This window comes from Scyliorhinus torazame, chromosome 18, assembly GCF_047496885.1.
Source record: "Scyliorhinus torazame isolate Kashiwa2021f chromosome 18, sScyTor2.1, whole genome shotgun sequence".
Classification (NCBI taxonomy): domain Eukaryota; kingdom Metazoa; phylum Chordata; class Chondrichthyes; order Carcharhiniformes; family Scyliorhinidae; genus Scyliorhinus; species Scyliorhinus torazame.
Genome location: NC_092724.1, coordinates 43,109,744 through 43,128,116, shown reverse-complemented (window position 1 = coordinate 43,128,116; position 18,373 = coordinate 43,109,744). Strand labels below are relative to the sequence as shown.

Genomic DNA, 18,373 nt, shown 5'->3' with positions numbered 1-18,373 from the left:
GCAGATGATTATAATCATACATCAAAGCTTGGTTTCCGACATCGGTTTCCGCCTGTGAGGGACAGAAACTGGGGACATGAGAAATACTCAAGTGGTGAAGGTAAAGGTGATCTGATGGGAGATAATAAGGAGAGTGTACCTGAGACTTAAAAAAAAAAGGCCAGGAGGGTGGCAGAGACATGAAAAGTTTCAATTGTTTTCACTGTAATAAACTAGGCCATGTAAAGTCACAGTGTTGGTGATTGAAGAAAAGCACTGTGAAGGCTGATGTGGTAAAACAGGATAAGACAGTGGGGTTTGTTAAAGTGGTAAAGGAAAGCCCAAGTGAAGCGAAGGAGGTGCAAGAGATTGTATAGCCTGATCAAGAGGCGATTAGAAGTGCCAGATCTCTTTAAAGAATTTACTTGTGTGGGTAAAGTTTACTCATGTGTATCAGAAGGAGCAGGTAAAGAAGTCACAATTTTAAGAGATACGGGAGCTAGTCAATCTTTAATGGGAAGAGATGAGGAGTTATGTCGTTTGGGAAGAATGTTGCCAGAAAAGGTGGTAATATGTGGAATTCAGGGTGAGAAGTGTAGTGTTCCATTATATAAGGTACGGTTGAAAAGTCCAGTGAAGAGTGGTGAAGTGGTAGTAGGAGTAGTAGAGACACTATCTTGTCCAGGAATACAGTTTATCTTGGGTAATGAGAAAGCTGGATCGCAGGTGGGAGTGATGCCTATGGTAGTTGATAAGCCAGTGGAAAATCAGACAACTGAAGTGTTGAAGGACGAATATCCTGGGATTTTTTCGGATTGTGTAGCTAAACCCAAGCTAAAATCCCAAAACATTTTTATTGGCCTGGACGACATAAAGATGTAGTTAAATTTTGTCAATCATGTCTCACATGTCAAGTGATAGGGAAACCTCAAACAGTGATAAAACCTGCACCCTTAATACCCATTCCAGCATTTGAGGAACCTTTTACAAGGGTTCTAATTGATTCCGTCGGACCGCTTCCGAAAACGAAAAGTGGGAATCAATATCTTTGACGACAATGGATGGCTCTACTAGGTGTCCAGAGGCCATTTCAGTACGTAATATTACAGCTGAAAAGATTGTGAAGGAGTTACTTAAATTCTTTACTAGATATGGACTACTGACAGAAATACAATCGGATCAAGGATCAAATATTACCTCAAGGTTATTCAAAGTTATGGATAGCTTAGGAATAAAACAATTTAAATTAACTGTGTACCATCCAGAATCGCAGGGAGCATTAGAAAGGTGGTATCAGACATTATAGACAATGTTGAGGGCTTGTCACGATTATCCAGAAGATTGGGATAAAGGAATTCAATTTGTACGGTTTCCAATTAGGGAGGGACCTAATGAGTCAACCAAATTTAGTCCTTTTGAACTAGTTTTTTGGTCATGGGGTAAGAGGACCACTTAAATTGATTAAGGAAGGACTTCCGGTGGCGGCTATGAAGGAGTAAGTCACACAGTTGGTGGCTCCCGCCACTGGTCCGACTTTTGGACCTTTCCCCCATTTTTTTTACTGGACTTGAATTGTAAAACGGATGTTAGTGGCAATTGTTTATCGAATTCCCACTTCGGTGCATGATGAGAAGGACTAGAAGTGTTCGTAAGGGCAGAAACGAAAAGATAGAGAAGACTTGGGCTGCAGCTGCAACAGAAGACAGCATTGGCGGAGGTTCGGACCTCTGGCTTGTCGACCCAGCAGTCTATGGAGCAGCTGATGCATGTCATTCAGGAAGGCTTTGCTACGCAGAAATGGGACTGCTTGGACCAGATCAAAGAGTCGATTGAGCGGTTGGAGCATAGATTGGACGCCCAAGATCGGGCGATCCAGAAGGTGGAGAAGGCGCTGGCTGAGCAGGAGGAACATCAGACTGCGGTGGAGCTGGAGGCGGGGATGCTGAGGGACCAGCAGAAGAAGCTCCTGGAGAAGTTGGAGGACCTAGAGAATAGGTCCCGCCGGCAGAACCTAAGAATCGTCGGGCTCCCGGAAGGGTCCAAAGGAATGGTTGCTGCGGCATACATCACAGACATGTTTGTGAAGCTGCTGGGGGATGGGGCATTCTCCCGGCCCTTGGAGGTGAATAGGGCTCACAGAGCACTCGCGAGGAAGCCGCGAATGGGAGACCCCCCCCCCCCCCCCGAGGGCAATGGTGGTGGGATTCCCCAGGTTCTCGGATAAAGAGCGCATTCCATAGTGGGCCAAGCAGACACCGAGCTGTAAATGTTACAATAGCATCCTGCGGGTTTACCAAGACCTGAGTGAAGAGGTGGCCAGGAGGAGAGCAGGCTTCAACCAGATCAGGTCGATCTTTTTAAGAAAATGGTGAAGTTTGGACTGTTATACCCAGCCCGTCTCTGGGTCACGCATGAGGATCAGCACTTCTACTTCGGGTCACCCGAGGACGCATTGGACTTTGCGAAAAAGAAAGGGCTGGTGATGGATTGAGAACTTTTGAAATTGGCTGCAAGGTTCACGTTTTTGCTTTTTCTTTCTCTGTTTTTGTAAAAGGTTTCTCGTTTTGCGTTTCATGGAAGATGTTTGCGATGCCGTTTGCATTGATTTGGAACCAGAGGTAGAGCCGAGTGATTTCAGGTTTTCATTTGCACTGTTGGGGGATGGAGGTGTGCTTGTTTTGATCTTTGTGTTTTTCTGTTGGGCAATTGTGTGGGGATTGTTTGGTGTTGGAGTTAGTTTGTTTGAGCGGGGGGGGGGGGGGGGGGGGGGGGGGGGAGACAATCGGTGGGAGACTATCTGGCGGTGGGGATGGGGGCCACCAAGCTAACTGGGCGAGCTAGCTCTCGGAAGCGCAGTGGGGGGGGGGTGCGGTTATGTTTGGTTTAGTAAATGGTTGGGTTACAGGGTGTTGTTACAAGGGGGGGGGGGGATGTTCTGCTGACGAGGGAGGGACTTGGGCTAAGGGACAGAGAGGAGGTCGGGGGCTGCCTGGGGATGGACCGGTGAAGGCACGCAGCACGGGCTGGAGGCGGGCCTAAAAAAGGGGATGGCTGATCGGCGGAGGGGGAGGGCAATGAGCCCCCCAACTAGGCTGATCACCTGGAATGTTCGAGGGTTAAATGGGCCGGTCAAAAGGGCTTGGGAGTTCGCACATCTTAGGGGATTGAAGGCAGACGTGGTAATGTTACAGGAGACGCACCTTAGAGTAGCTGACCAGGTTAGACTGAGGAAAGGCTGGGTCAGTCAGGCCTTTCACTCGGGACAAGATTCAAAGACTAGAGGGGTCGCGATCCTGATCAACAAGTGGGTGGTGTTTGAGGCGGGTAGAGTAGTCACAGATGTGGGAGGTCGGTACATTATGGTCAGTGCAAAGCTAGAGGAGGTGCAGGTGGTGTTAGTAAATGTGTATGCGCCAAATTGGGATGATGTGGAGTTTATAAAGAGGATGCTGGGGAAGTTACCGGACCTGGACTCACACAGGTTGGTCATGGGAGGGGACTTCCAACACAGTTATGGACCCTGGCTTGGACCAGTCAAGCTCGAAAACGGGCAACAATGGCAAAGGAACTAAGAGGGTTCACGGAGCTGATGGAGGGTGGGGGGGGGGGGGGGGGGGGGGGGGGAGTCGATCCATGGAAATTTGGGCAGCCGAGGGTGAAGGAGTTCTCCTTCTACTCACACATGCATAAAGTGTACTCCCGGATGGATTTCTTAATTTTGAGCAGGGCCTTGCTGGCTGGGGTGGTGGACATGGGGTACTCGACGATTACGATCTCAGACCATGCTCCGCACTGGGTTGCCCTGCAGGTTAGTAAAGACAGTAACCAGTGCCTGCACTGGAGGTTGGATGTGGAACTTCTGGCGGATGAAGGAGTGTGCGAGTGGCTGAGGAAATGTATTCAGAGCTACCTGCAGGTCAATGACACAGGGGAAATTTCAGCAGCAGTGGTGTGGGAAGCACTGAAGGCGGTGGTCAGGGGGGAGCTGATCTCGATCTGGGTCCATAGGGAGAAGGTGGACAGGGCAGAGACTGACCGACTGGTAAAGGAGATACTACAGATTGATAGGAGGTATGCGGAAACCCCAGAGGCAGGGCTTTTCAGGGAACGGAGGAGGTTACAGGCGGAGTTTAGCTTGCTGACCACAGGGAAGGCGGTGGAGCATCTGAGAAAGGAGAGGGGGACAATCTATGAAAATGGAGAGAAGGCCAGCAGAATGCTTGCACAGCAGCTTAGCAAGAGGGAGGCAGATAGGGAAAGTAAAGGACGGAGATGGGAACCTGGTTGGTGATTCACTAGGGGTGAATAAGGCATTTAGGGATTTCTACAGCAGGTTGTACAGGTCGGAACCCCCTACGGGGCCTGAGGGGATGAGGCATTTCTTGGAGGGGCTGAATTTCCCAAAGGTGGACGGGGAGCGGGTAGAAGGATTGGGGACCCCAATCGGGCTGGACGAGGAAGCGGAGGGCTTGAAGGCCATGCAGGCGGGTAAGACCCCGGGTCCGGACGGGTACCCAGTGGAGTTTTATAAAAAGTTCTCGGGGATATTGGGGCCGGTGATGTTGAGGATGTTCAATGAGGCAAGTGAAAGAGGGGTGCTGCCCCCGACGATGTCACAGGCAACGATTTCGCTGATTCTTAAGAGGGACAAGAAGCCGGAGCTGTGTGGGTCCTACAGCCCAATCTCCCTGTTGAATGTAGATGCCACGTTGCTGGCCAAAATCATGTCCTCCAGGATCGAGGATTGTGTTCCGGACGTTATTGGGGAGGACCAGACGGGTTTGTTAAGGGCAAGCAGTTGGTGGCCAATGTAAGAAGGCTGTTAAATGTGATCATGATGCCCCCGGAAGGTAGGGAGGTGGAGGTAGTGATCGCAATGGATGCAGAAAAGGCTTTGGATCGGGTAGAATGGGATTATCTGTGGGAGATCCTGGGACGGTTCGGATTCGGGCGGAGCTTTATTGACTGGGTCAGGTTACTGTATCAGGCTCCTGTGGCAAGTGTACGGATGAACAGGACAACATCGGACTATTTTAGACTGCACCGGGGGACGAGACCGGGATGCCCCCTCTCCCCACTGTTGTTTGCGCTGGCTATAGAGCCGTTGGCAATTGCTCGGAGAGCCTCGAGGGACTGGATGCATAAATTGAATCAGGCCCAGCTAGTGGACCAAATAAAGGACGATTTTCGGAGATGGGACGCGCTTCCGCTGTCTCTAGCTGGGAGTGTGCAAACGGTGAAGGTGACGGTCCTCCCGAGATTCTTATTTGTATTTCAGTGTCTCCCCATCTTTATTCCGCGGTCTTTTTTTAAGTGGATCAACAGAGTGATCACGGACTTCGTCTGGGCGGGCAAGTAAGGAAGGTAATGCTTGAGCGGAGTCGGGGAGAGGGTGGGCTGTTGCTGCCAAATTTTAGCAACTATTACTGGGCGGCTAATATAGCCATGATCAGGAAGTGGGTGGTGGGGGAGGGGTCGGCATGGGTGCGTATGGAGGCGGCTTCACGCAAGGGCACCAGTCTGGGGCCGTTGGTAACTGTGCCTCTGCTGTACCCGTCAGCATGGTACTCCACCAGTCCAGTGGTGGTGGCAGCCCTGAGAGTTTGGGCCAATGGAGAAGGCATGTGGGAGCAGTGGGGAGCATTGGTCTGGGCCTCAATCTGTGATAATCACCGGTTTGCCCTGGGGAGTATGGACGGGGGGTTCCGGTTATGGCGGAGAGCGGGAATTGAGAGGATGGGGGATATGTTCATAGAGGGGAGCTTTCCGAGTATGAGGGCGTGGGAGGAAAAGTTTGGGTTGGCGAGAGGAAACAAATTCGGGTATCTGCAGGTGCAGGACTTCCTTCGTAAACAGGTATCAACCTTCCCGCTCCTACCACTAAGGGGGATTCAGGACAGGATAGTTTCCAGAGGGTGGGTAGGAAAAAGGAGCGTCTCGGCCATTTATAAGGAGCTTATGGGGTCAGAGGAGAGGCAGACCGAGGAGCTGAAGCGCAAGTGGGAGGAGAGCTGGGAGGTGAGATAGAGGATGGTCTATGGGCAGACGCATTGAGTAGAGTCAACACGTCCGCAACATGTGCCAGGCTCAGCCTGATACAATTTAAGGTCGTTCACCGGGCTCACATGACAGTGGCTCGGATGAGCAGATTCTTTGGGGTGGAGGACAGGTGCGCAAAATGTACGGGAGGATCAGCAAACCATGTCCACATGTTCTGGACATGTCCAAAGCTTAGGGGATTTTGGAAGGGGTTTGCAGACGTCATGTCCACGGTGTTAAACACAAGGGTGGCGCTGAGCCCAGAGGTGGCGATTTTCGGGGTGTCAGAAGACCCGGGAATCCAGGAGGAGAAAGAGGTAGACGTTCAGGCCTTTGCTTCCCCGGGAGCCCGGAGACGGATACTATTAGCATGGAGGGACTCAAAGCCCCCGAAGCCGGAGACCTGGCTATCGGACATGGCTAGCTTTCTCTGTTTGGAGAAAATAAAGTTCGCCTTGAGAGGGTCACTGTTAGGGTTCACCTGGAGGTGGCAACCGTTCGTCGACTTCTTTGCGGAAAATTAAACGGCAGCAGACCGGGGGGGCGGGGGGGCAAGTAGTTTAGATTAGAGTAGGGGGTCAATAAGGGTGGGACCTGTACGAAAGGTAAATGGCTTTTGCACTATGTTTATGGTTTCATGTATATTGTTTATTTTGTTGTTGTTACTATACCAAAAAAGGCTTAATAAAATGTGTATCAAAAAAAAAAATTAAGGAAAAATTGGTGAGTGAGAAATCAGAAATTACATTCTGGATTACGTGTCAAATTTTAGGGAACGATTAAATAGAGCAGGTGAATTGGCAAGACAACATTTAAAAGTTGCACAAAATGTGCTGAAACGGGTAGCGGACAAGAAATCCAAAGTTCGTAGTTTTGCCACTGGAAATAAAGTTTTAGTATTGTTACCAGTGGTAGGTGAACCTTTAAAAGCTAGGTTTTGTGGACCTTATCAGATTGAAAGGAAATTAAGTGAGGTGAATTATGTGGTAAAAACACCAGATAGAAGGAAGACTCACCGAGTGTGTCATGTGAATATGCTTAAAAGGTACTTTGAAAGGGAAGGAGAGAAAAAGGAGGAGGTTTTAATGATTCTAACGCAAAGTGACGAACCAAATCCAGATGACTGTGAATTTGACATACCTCAAATTAAATTGGAAAACGAGGATGTACTTAAAAATTGGGATAAATTGTTGAGTTACCTTCCAGAGGAAAAACGGACTGACCTGAAAGAGTTATTGATATCACATGGGCAAGTTTGTGGAGATAAATTGGGAAGTACTAAAATGGCTAAACATGATGTAGATGTGGGAAAGGTTGTTCCGATCAAACAACATCCATATAGACTTAACCCGTTAAAATTGGCACAGGTTAACAAAGAGATTGAGAGTATGCTTAAAAATGGCATAATTGAAGTGGGTTGCAGCCAATGAAGCTCACCCATAGTGATGGTACCAAAGCCAGACGGTACCCAACAGTTGTGTGTGGACTATAGAAAGGTGAATGCAGTTACAAGAACGGACTCTTATCCGATCCCACGTTTGGAGGATTGCATTGAGAAAATGGGACAATCAGCTTTTATTTCTAAACTGCATTTACTTAAAGGTTACCTTTATCCGAAAGGGCGAAGGAGATTTCCGCTTTTGTGACTCCAGATATATATCAATTCAAAGTTATGCCATTTGGCATGAAAAACGCCCCAGCCACATTTCAACGGTTAACTAACAAAGTTGTTTCAGGATTACCCAATTGTACGGTATACATCGACGATCTGGTAATTTTCAGCCAGACATGGAAAGAACATTTAAAACATCTGATGGAGTTATTCGATCGACTTCAGGAGGCGGGTTTGGTGGTAAACCTAGCCAAAAGTGAATTTGGCAAAGCCCTGGTCACTTTCCTAGGACATGCAATCGGACAGGGTCGAATGGTCACACGGGATGTGAAACCAACAGTTATTGAGGAGTTTTCAATACCCTCAAGACAAAGGGAAATAATGCGATTTCTTGGCACGAGTGGACTTGATCGAACATTTGTGCAAAGGTTTTGTAGCGTGATTGCTCCACTGATGGACTTGCTGAAGAAACGTTGAAAATTTCAATGGACAGCGGAGTTTCAACAGGCATTTGACTGTCTGAAAGCTGTGATAACCAATGCTCATGTGTTGGAGAATTACATGGGACTCTGTGATCAGATTGAACTAAAGTATCTGACTTTAAAGAGACATGCCGAGGCGGAGAGAAATGGGTGAATCGTACAGAGACCTTCTTGTTCAAAGAGACTGTCAATCGAGACGGATTTCAGTTGGAGGTGGAAGAACGAAAAAAAAAGGGACTATATTATTATACCTGTTTGCGTGTGTTGTTTTTTGAAACGAAAAAGTATATTTACTGTGTGCATTTCTTAAAGGATAGTGAAAGGGTGAAAAATGAAACCATCTTGAAGTTGATGGTTTATTTTTTTTTCTTGGGGGGGGGGAAGTGTCATGTGAGAGTACCTTTAAGAAATGGGTGTTCACGAAATGTACCTTTAAGAAATGGGTGTTTATCAGTGATGTCAGAGTGTGGGTGGAGCTGGGCTGTCAGCTTTTTACTTTTGTTTTAGGCTGTTTGCTGCAGGGTGTGTTTTAGTTTTGTTTTCAGTGTTGGAGCTGAAGCCAGACAGAGCAGGTGTACTGTTGATCCCCAGCCATAAAAGACTATCTCTTGATCATTTGGTGAATTCAGAATTATAAATGTTCTCAGTAGTGAATGTAAACCTAATGTGCTTCTGTTAAAAGGTGTTTCTTTTGTCTTCTGGATGTTGTTTGGGAAGTTAAGGATTACTTAGTGTTGTATTCTTTAGACGTTGTATTTGAATTGATGGTTGCTAAGATGTTCATTGTATGTTTTAAAAAAGTTAACTTGAGTTCATAGAATAAACATGGTTTTGCTTTAAAAAATACTTTTCCATTTCTGCTGTACCACACCTGTAGAATGGGCCGTGTGCTCCCCATACCACAATCTATTAAAAGCTGTGGGTCAGGTGAACTCCATGCTACACTTTGGGGTTCTCTAAACCCTGGTCCATAACAGGAGTATAAAATAAATGGTAAATATTTAATTTATTTGGAAATTATGGAATACATTTCTAGAAGGAATTTCAAGAGTAGAGGTGTGACATAAAAAAACACCCAAAATGTCTTTGATGGCATACTCATGACTACGGTCAGGGGACTATGTGGAATGAGTGGACAAATAGAAAAATGGATGGATGACTGGCTAAAAAGCCGAAAAGGGTAAGGGTTAAAGGAAGATGCTCAGACTGGTGGAAGGTGTAACGTATATTCCACAGGGATTGGTGCTGAGACCATTATTGTTGCATCATTAACATAAATGATATGGACTATGGAATCAGGAGCACAATATCAACATTTCTGGATAACACCAAATTGGGGCGGCAGTTAATGAGACTATAACAAAATACAACACAACATGAAGAGGTGTGTAAATTGTAAATTAATTTCAATATAGACAAAAGTGAGGCAGTGAACACAAAAGGATCTAGGGGTACGGATACACAAATCATTAAAAGTAGTAATGCAAGACTTCCAGTGGAGGCCCTGGTCTGGTTGGTTGCACACAGTGGCTCCTGCTTGGAAGTGTTGATTTTGACCCTTTTCTGCCCATTTAATGGGTGAACTTGGTGGATAAAGTATGAAGGGAGAAGAGGGTGGTGGTTTCTCCCCTAGAAAGGAATGTCGGCGGGGTATTATCCACCGGTAAAGTTGGTGAAAGCCCTAGCTCAAGAGTTGGAGGATGCTCGTGGCGCAGCACCATTGGGAAAAATGGCAGATGGGGAAGGATCGTTGTCGTCTGCCACACTGCCTGTGGAGCAGTTGATGGATTTCATTAAGGGGGAATTAGTTAACAATAAAAGGAGATGCAGGGTGACTGGTCTAGTGCGATTGAGGGGGCAGTAACCCTCTTTGCTGGACTTTGGATCGTGTGGAGAAGCTGTTGGAGGCGTAAGGTGACAATCCAAGAGGAGAAAAGGGAGGTGTTAGACAGGGCGGTGTTAAAGGGCAGCACGGTAGCACAAGTGATTAGGGCAGCACGTTAGCACAAGTGATGAGCACTGTGGCTTCACAGCGCCAGGGCTCCAGGTTAGATTCCCTGCTGGGTCACTGTCTGTGCGGAGTCTGCATGTTCTCCCCGTGTCTGCGTGGGTTTCCTCCGGGTGCTCCGGTTTCCTCCCACAGTCCAAAGATGTGCAGTTTTGGTGGATTGGTCATGATAAATTGCTCTTAGTGACCAAAAAAGGTTAGGAGGGGTTATTGGGTTACGGGGATAGGGTGGAAGTGACGGCTTAAGTGTGTCGGTGCAGATTCGACGGGCCGAATGGCCTCCTTCTGCACTGTATGATCCATGTTCTGGACCATAGTGACCGGATCGTTTCATTGGAGGCGGAGATGGCAATGCTGGGGAGATCTGCAAGGTGCTGCGTGTGAGGGTGGACGACCAGGAGAATCGGTCCAGGCGGCAGAACCTGTGAATCATATGTTTGCCAGAGGGAGTTGAGGGAACGAGTGCCATGGGCTACCTCTCAAGGTTGTTCAGGAATTTGGTGGAGAAGATGATTTTCGATAGGCCTCAGAGGTGGACCGTGCCCACCGGTCCCCGAGTCAGAGGCTGAGGGCTGGGGAGCCGCCTCAGACAGTGATTGCGCGTATGCACAAATTCCAGGATAAAGAAAATCATCTGAGGTGGGCCAAGGAGACTCGGAACTGCAGCTGGGAGGGGAATCGGATCCAGATCTACTGGGACAGTGGGGCTGACCTGGTCAAATGATGAGCAGGGTTCAATCGGGCCAAGGTAGCGATCTTTCAGAACAAAGCTTGGTTTGGGGTGCTGTACCCGGCCAAACTTTGGGTAACTTTTAAGGGCCTGGAACATTACTTTCTGACGTCAGATGAGGAATGGTATGAAGCAAGTAGTGGGGGGGGTGGGGATGACCTTGGCAAGATGTTCATCTTCATCAATGACGTGTTGAAGGCTGTGAAGAAGATGTCGTAGTTTCTCCGCTCTGGGAAAGTACTGGACGACGAAGGGTATTCTGTCGGTTGTGTCCCATGTTTGTCTTCTGAGGAGGTTGGTGCGGTTTTTTGCTGCGGCGCGTTGGAACTGTCGATCGATGAGACGAGCGCCATATCTCGTTCGTACGAGGGAATCTTTCAACGTCTGTAGACCCCCCCACTACTTGCCTTCAAACAACCGCGCAACCTCAAACAAACCATTGTTTGCAGCAAACTACCCAGCCTTCAGAACAGTGACCACGACACCACACAACCCTGCCATGGCAATCTCTGCAAGACGTGCCAGATCATCGACATGGATACCACCATTATACACGAGAACACCACCCATCAGGTACGCGGTACATACTCGTGCGACTCGGCCAACATTGTCTACCTCATACGCTGCAGGAAAGGATGTCCCAAAGTGTGGTACGTTGGCGAGACCATGCAGACGCTGCGACAACGAATGAATGGACATCGCGCGACAATCACCAGGCAGGAATGTTCCCTTCCAGTCGGGGAACACTTCAGCAGTCAAGGGCATTCAGCCTCTGATCTCCGGGTAAGCGTTCTCCAAGGCGGCCTTCAGGACGCGCGACAACGCAGAATCGCCGAACAGAAGCTTATAGCCAAGTTCCGCACACGAGTGCGGCCTCAACCGGGACCTGGGATTCATGTCGCATTACATTCATCCCCCGCAATCTGGCCTGCGAAATCCTACTAACTGTCCTGGCTTGACACAATTCACACCTCTCTAACCTGGGGTTACCCCATCTCTGGATCTGTAAAGATTTAATCACCTGCTAATGCTCGCATTCCAAGCATTGTCTGGCATCTTTGAATCTGTCTATATATATATATATATATGTTTCTGGAACATAGCTCTTCATTCACCTGAGGAAGGAGCAGCGCTCCGAAAGCTAGTGACATCGAAACAAACCTGTTGGACTTTAACCTGGTGTTGTAAGACTTCTTACTGTGCTCACCCCAGTCCAACGCCGGCATCTCCACATTATATTTAAGAAGGGTTGACAGAACATGTCTAGGAAATTGTAGGCCAGTCAGTTTAACACATGTGGTCAAACAAATAATGGAATCACTACAAACAGAGAGAATAGAAAAACATCTAGAAATGAGAAATACAATAATGAACAGTCAGCATAGATTTCAAAAGGGACAATCTTGCTTGACCAACCTTATTGAACTTTTCTGAGGTGGTAACAGAGAGAGTAGACAATGAGAATGCAGTAGGTGGCAGCCTGAGGATCCCCTGACTTATTTTTTGGGATTGAAACCACTCCCGTCTCAAGAGTGAACAAAAGGAACATTCAAGGCTGAAGTGTGCCAATGCCCATTCCGGAAATCAATCCAAAAGTGTGTTGTCAAATTGAATGGACCAGAAACAAAGACATTGACCGTCTCAAACACAGAGTGTTAAACTGCAACACAGAAGGTTGGACTCAACATGAACACCAAATATATTTGGAAAATGACTTGGAATTGCAACGGTCACATGATAAGATAGCCATGTTTTCGGTCTGTATTAAAAAAAAAAAATCAGCACAAGCTGTTTGTCGACAGTTCCACCACAAACCAAACTACAAGTAATTCAAGCAGCCATGGTGCTAAACTGCAATACCTTGTAAGCAGGAGATCCTAACAGAGACAACAGTCCCTGAACCTGTTCAAACTTCAACTGAGAATTAACCACCTGGAAATGCGATAACAAGAAATTTCACAGCCTGGTCAGAATACTGCGCTTTACAAAACCCACACTTCAACTAGCATCAAAATGATCCAAGTAACTACAGACCTGCCACATGGGAAAAGAGATTGTAAACCAGCGGCTGAGATTGTAAACTGTAACAGTTCTTTACCTTAAACCTGTATCCAATTTGTGTACATGTGAGAGTGTTTGAGAAGGTGTATTTAATTCAGAGTAAGTGTGAGAAAATGAATAACATTATTCCTTTCTCAAAAGCTTGCTGCTGGAATTACTGAATTGGGACCCACATTCAAGAGGGTAAGAAAACGCACTTCTTTCATCACAAAACACATGGATCACAGGCATTAAGGGAGCACAAACATTCTGACCCTGACACTTGGAAGGTGCAAGTCTCGGCAGAGGTAATGGAACAATGGGGTCTTGGAGTACAACACACCAATCACTAAATATTGTGCCACAATTTAGCAAGGCCACATAAAAAGGTAAACCAAGCAATAGGTTTTGTATCTAGAGGGACAGAATTAAGTAGTAAAGTGACACTGCACCTGTAACAGATCTTAATTAGACAACAGTTAAGGGTGTTGTTCTTGTTGCCATAATATAAATAGAATTTAGAAGCACTGGAAAGGGTGCAGAGAAGATTTACAATGATGCATTTCAGGAAAGGATTGACATGCTGGGTCTCTTGATAAAATAAAGTTGCATGGGAAGATAATGGAGGTCTTTAAAATTATAAAAGGTTTTGATAGAGGACACAGAAAGACGGTTTCATCGTGTGGGGGAGAGCATAACTGGAGGACAGAAATATAAGATAGCAACAAATCAAAAGGGAGTTCAAAAGAAACAACTTCAGCCATAGCAAGAATGTGAAACTTACTACTACAGGAAGTGGTGATGCGAATAGCACTGATAGAACCATAGAATCCTTACAGTGCAGGAGGCCATTCGGCCCATCAAGTCTGAACCGACCCTCTGAAGAGTATCCACCCAAGCCCACTTTCCCGCCCTATTCCTATAACCCTTTAACCTAACCTACACATCACTGGACAGAATTTAGCATAGTTAATCCACCTAACCTGCACATCCCTGGACTGTGGGAGGAAACCGGAGCACCAGGAGGAAACCCACGCAGACACAGGGAGAAAGTGCAAACTCCACACAGACAGCCACCCAAGGCCGGAATTGAATCCGGGTCCCTGGCGCTGTGAGGCAGCAATGCTAGCCACTGTGCCAATGCTAGATAAGTGTTTGAGAAAGAAGGGAAGAAATTATTACGATATGGGAAAAGATGGGAAGAGGCTTAAGTGAAACATAAACACTGACATGGACTAGTTGAAATAGAAAAGAAATCCAGTATTACTTGTAACAGTGACAAATCAAAAATATGTTTTTTCTACTCTATGTTCACAAATTACATCTGTAGTACCTAATTATTTGACATGAAACTTGAGATTCACCTGTGTAAACAACTCCATTGATCTCCACCGACATGCTAATACTGCTCATGCCATTTGTGGTAAGGTTCAATGCTGATTCCTGGCGGTCTGTTGGGAAACAAACAGAGTAATGTTAACAATTCACCATGGAAAATGGATACAAAAAGTGACCTGAAATTTCCGAAGACGGTCCTGGGTCAAAATACATTCATGCCCCACTCTGGCACTTCAGTATGAAATCTCAGTGCTGTACAAAGGGTTATTTTATAAATCAATTGTGGTTAATTATATTCAGGTGCTGAGTTTTAATTGGGCAATCACTTTGCCTTTAAATATGGGAAAAAGGTTAGAGAGGGATGTTGGTTGGGGTGCATGCAGTCTGTATCCCTGAAAAGAAAACCTTTAAGTGCATAAAGATCAGTTCTGTCTCCAGTTTTGCCCTTTGCTGCCTGGCTATCCGAGTTGTGACACAAGGAGTGCTGCACTGCTAGAAGTGCTGTCTTTCAGATTAAACATAGCCCCTATCTGCTTCTTCAAGTGAACGTGAAAGATTTCAGAAAAAATACCTCTGCGAGATTTACCTCAATGACAAGTCACCACTATCCAAGCACAACGCCTACCGAAACATTGCAGGTCTGTCCAATACAAGCCCTCAAATCTGTCTACAGGTCCTTGTTTACTAGTTCATCAACACTGATCAGAGAAAATTCTAGAAAGATGGGTAGAGTCTTTAGCCACACCCTCAATTGGCCTTCTTCCATCAGTGAAGAAGCAATCAACAGGCTGCAATCACTGCTCTCTTGATGACCTTCGAAAACTGATAGAAACAACAAATACAATCAAATTTCTGTCTAGAAATCCACAGGAGTTGGTGCTATCACAGTGGAGGTCTACAAGGTTAAAGGTCAATGTTCAGTCACTAAATCCTTCCAGTTTGAAAGAGCTAGGAACCATCCTACCAGAATATGAAGATGTCACCATTGTACATCTCCACAAACGGAAACAAACTCCCTAAACTGGCAACAGAGTAATTTCACTCCCCTCCATCTTTGACAGAATTCTTCTGAACTGCCTAGTGCAACTGAGACCAGGATCTGCTGTCAGAAAATCACTGCAGTTAGGGCAGCACAGTGGCGCGGTGGGCAGCACTGCTGCTTCACGGCTCCAAGGACCTGGGTTTGATCCCAGCTCCGGGTCACAGTCCGTGTGGAGTTTGCACATTCTCCAAGTGTCTGGGTGGGACTCAACCCCACAAGCCAGGATAGGTGGATTGGCCATGCTAAATTGCCCCTTCATTGGGAAAAAGAATTGAATACTCTAAATTTATTTTACAAAAATAGAGATAAACATGCAGTTTCAGAAAAGATTGAAGAGTCACTGATATGCTGTTTGCAGTTAGACAATTTGAGGAGAAATGCCAAGAACAGAATATGGACCTCTACACCACGGTTCACTGACCGAACCAAAGCCTTTGACACAGTCAACCATGATGGCCTTTGGAAGGCAATGGAGAAACTTGGCTTCCCTGAGAAATTCAGCACAATGGTTCAACAGCTCCATGATAGCATGCTTGCACGTGTCCTAGATAATGGTCAGTCTTTTGACCCAATCCCAGTCACTAATGGAGTTAAACAAGGCTATGTACTAATGTCAACCCTCTTCAGCATGTTTTTCTCTGACATGGCTCCTTGTTGCCTCTGATCCAAGCATCAAAATCAGATATCGCATGGATGGGACAACTCCAAGATCAAGGTCTCCAAGGAGATAATTCCACAATTTCATAGAATTTACAGTGAGAAGGAGGCATTCAGCCCATCGAGTCTGCACTGGCCCTTACAAAGAGCACCCTACTGAAGCCCACGCATCTACCCTAACCCAGTAACCCCCACTTAACATTTTTTGGACACCAAGGGCAATTTAGCATGGCCAATCCACCTAACCCGCACATCTTTGGACTGTGGGAGGAAACCAGAGCACCCAGAGGAAATCCACGCAGCCACGGGGAGAACGCGCAGACTCCGCACAGACAGTGACCCAGCCGGGAATCGAAACTGGGATCCTGGAGCTGTGAAGCAACTGCGCTAAGCACTATGCTACCGTGTTTGCACTAGCTACTGGTTCAGAACTGGGCATGCAATGTAGCATGGACTTGCAGCATGCATTGGAGAACAACTTTAGTCTTGCAATCAGCATGAAGAAAACTGAAGGAATGTACCAGCCTTCTCCAGGAAAGCTCTATCTCGTGTTCAGGGTTTCATTCCATAACCAGAATTTACTGGGAGTGGATTAATTCATTTACCTCAGTAGCACACTCTCTCTTGAACCGTCCACATAGACAAGACACATGCAAGTGTAGCCTTCAGCAGACTTCGAACATATGATTTGGAATGAAGATGAATGAAGTCTGCCCACCAAACTGAAAGTCTATAGAGCAATAGTCCTGCTCACACCGCTCTAGCATGCAAAACTTAAGACTGTGCACCACAGTCATTTTAAAAAAATGTTTTTATTACAAGTTTTTCATTTTATACATTACAAATCAGGTCTGTATAGACCAGGCAATTTACAAAAGCCAAACATTGGAAATAACCCCCCAAATCCTAACACCCCAAACCCCTTTCCTTTTTGTTATTTTATTTTAAAATATTTTTATTGAATTTTTACATCTGTACAATAGGTGAGCAAGAAGGTTCGTATGTACTATTTACATGTTCCCCTTTCAGCGGCCTTCCCCCCTTTTTATTATTCGGGCTCCATCTTGCGTCTTAGATACTGTAGGCTTGCTTTCGTTTTGTATTTGTTACTATTGTCTTTGTTGGGGGGTGGGGGGCTCACTCGCCCCCTCCTCGGTCTTTTCCCGTGTCCCCTCCTGATGTTTCCCTGGATTCCTTCCTTGTTGCCCCCTTTCCCCCCCCACTTTGTTCCTATCTTCTGTGTGTGGTCCTGTCTGCCATCATTGCGCCCACCCCCTTCATCCGCTCTTGCCCTTGAACAGGTCTTGGAACTGGCTGATGAATAGCCCCCACATTTTGTGGAAGCCCTCGCCGGCCCTCTGATGATGGGTTTGATCTTCTCCAGATGGAGAACTTCCAACAGGTCTATCAGCCAGTCCACAGCTGTGGGTGGTGCTGCTGATCGCCAGCCGAGCAAGATTCTCCGGCGTGCGATTAAGGAAGCAAGGGCCTTCTTCCACATATGTCATTCTGGCTGTTCCAATACCCCGAGGACTGCCACTCTCTGGCACGGCTCCACCTTTACCTTCACAACCTTGGACATCGCCTCGAAGAAGGCTGTCCAGAACCCGACAAGTCAGGGACAGGCATTGATCATGTGGACGTGGTGGGCCGGGCCTCCCGGGCACCATTCATACTTGTTCACTGCCTCCAGGAAGAACCTGTTCATTTAGTTTCTGGCTAGGTGTACTCCGTGCACCACTTTGAACTGCATGAGGCTTAGCCTTGCGCAGGAGGAGGTGGAGTTGGCCCTGCTTAGTGCTTCGCTTCGGAGTCAGCGCCCTACTTCCCTAGTTCGGTCTTGTCCAGTGGTGTCCTCGCCCTTTTTAAACAGTCGTTCGTAAATGACTCCACAGTTCTCCTTCTCCATACCGTCCACCTCCAGCATTGTGTCTCTTGGGGCCCTAGCATACCTTGTCGTCTCCTTGCGGAGAAAGGTTTTGATTTCTAAATGTCAGAGCTCCTGTTCATTCAGTAGCATCAGTCTTTCCGTCAGCTCGTCCAGGGTTGCTAGTCTGTCGCCATGTAGAAGTCCCTAATCGCTAACGTCCCTCCATCCTGACTCCACTTAATAATAAACTGGCATCTAGCATGGCTGGTGGGAATTTGTGGTGCTGCAGATGGGGGCCATGGAGAACACCTCGGTTAGGCCGAAGTGCCATCTCATCTGGTTCCAAGTTTTTACGCAGCTATCACCACTAGGCTGGAAGTGTACTTTGCCTGGGCAGCAGCCGTCCGATAATCGCAGTTAGCTGTCTACCCTTGACAAAACCCGTCTGGTCCTCTGCAAACACTTCTGGTATACAGTCTTCCGCCTCTACGTTAAGCAGCAAAATGGGTTTATATAGAACATAGACCATAGAACATACAGTGCAGAAGGTGGCCATTTGGCCCATCGAGTCTGCAC

The 18,373-nt window shown here is 46.9% G+C and overlaps 1 protein-coding gene across 1 annotated transcript in view; it reads right to left on the bottom strand.

Moving 5' to 3' along the window:
- The window catches only part of arid3a (AT-rich interactive domain 3A), a 158,558-nt gene that overhangs the window by 6,079 nt on the left and 134,106 nt on the right, over window positions 1–18,373 (bottom strand). Inside the window, exon 6 of the mRNA XM_072482675.1 lies at window positions 14,255–14,341. Coding sequence (XP_072338776.1) covers window positions 14,255–14,341 — 87 coding nt within the window. The remainder of the gene's footprint in view (window positions 1–14,254; window positions 14,342–18,373) is intronic.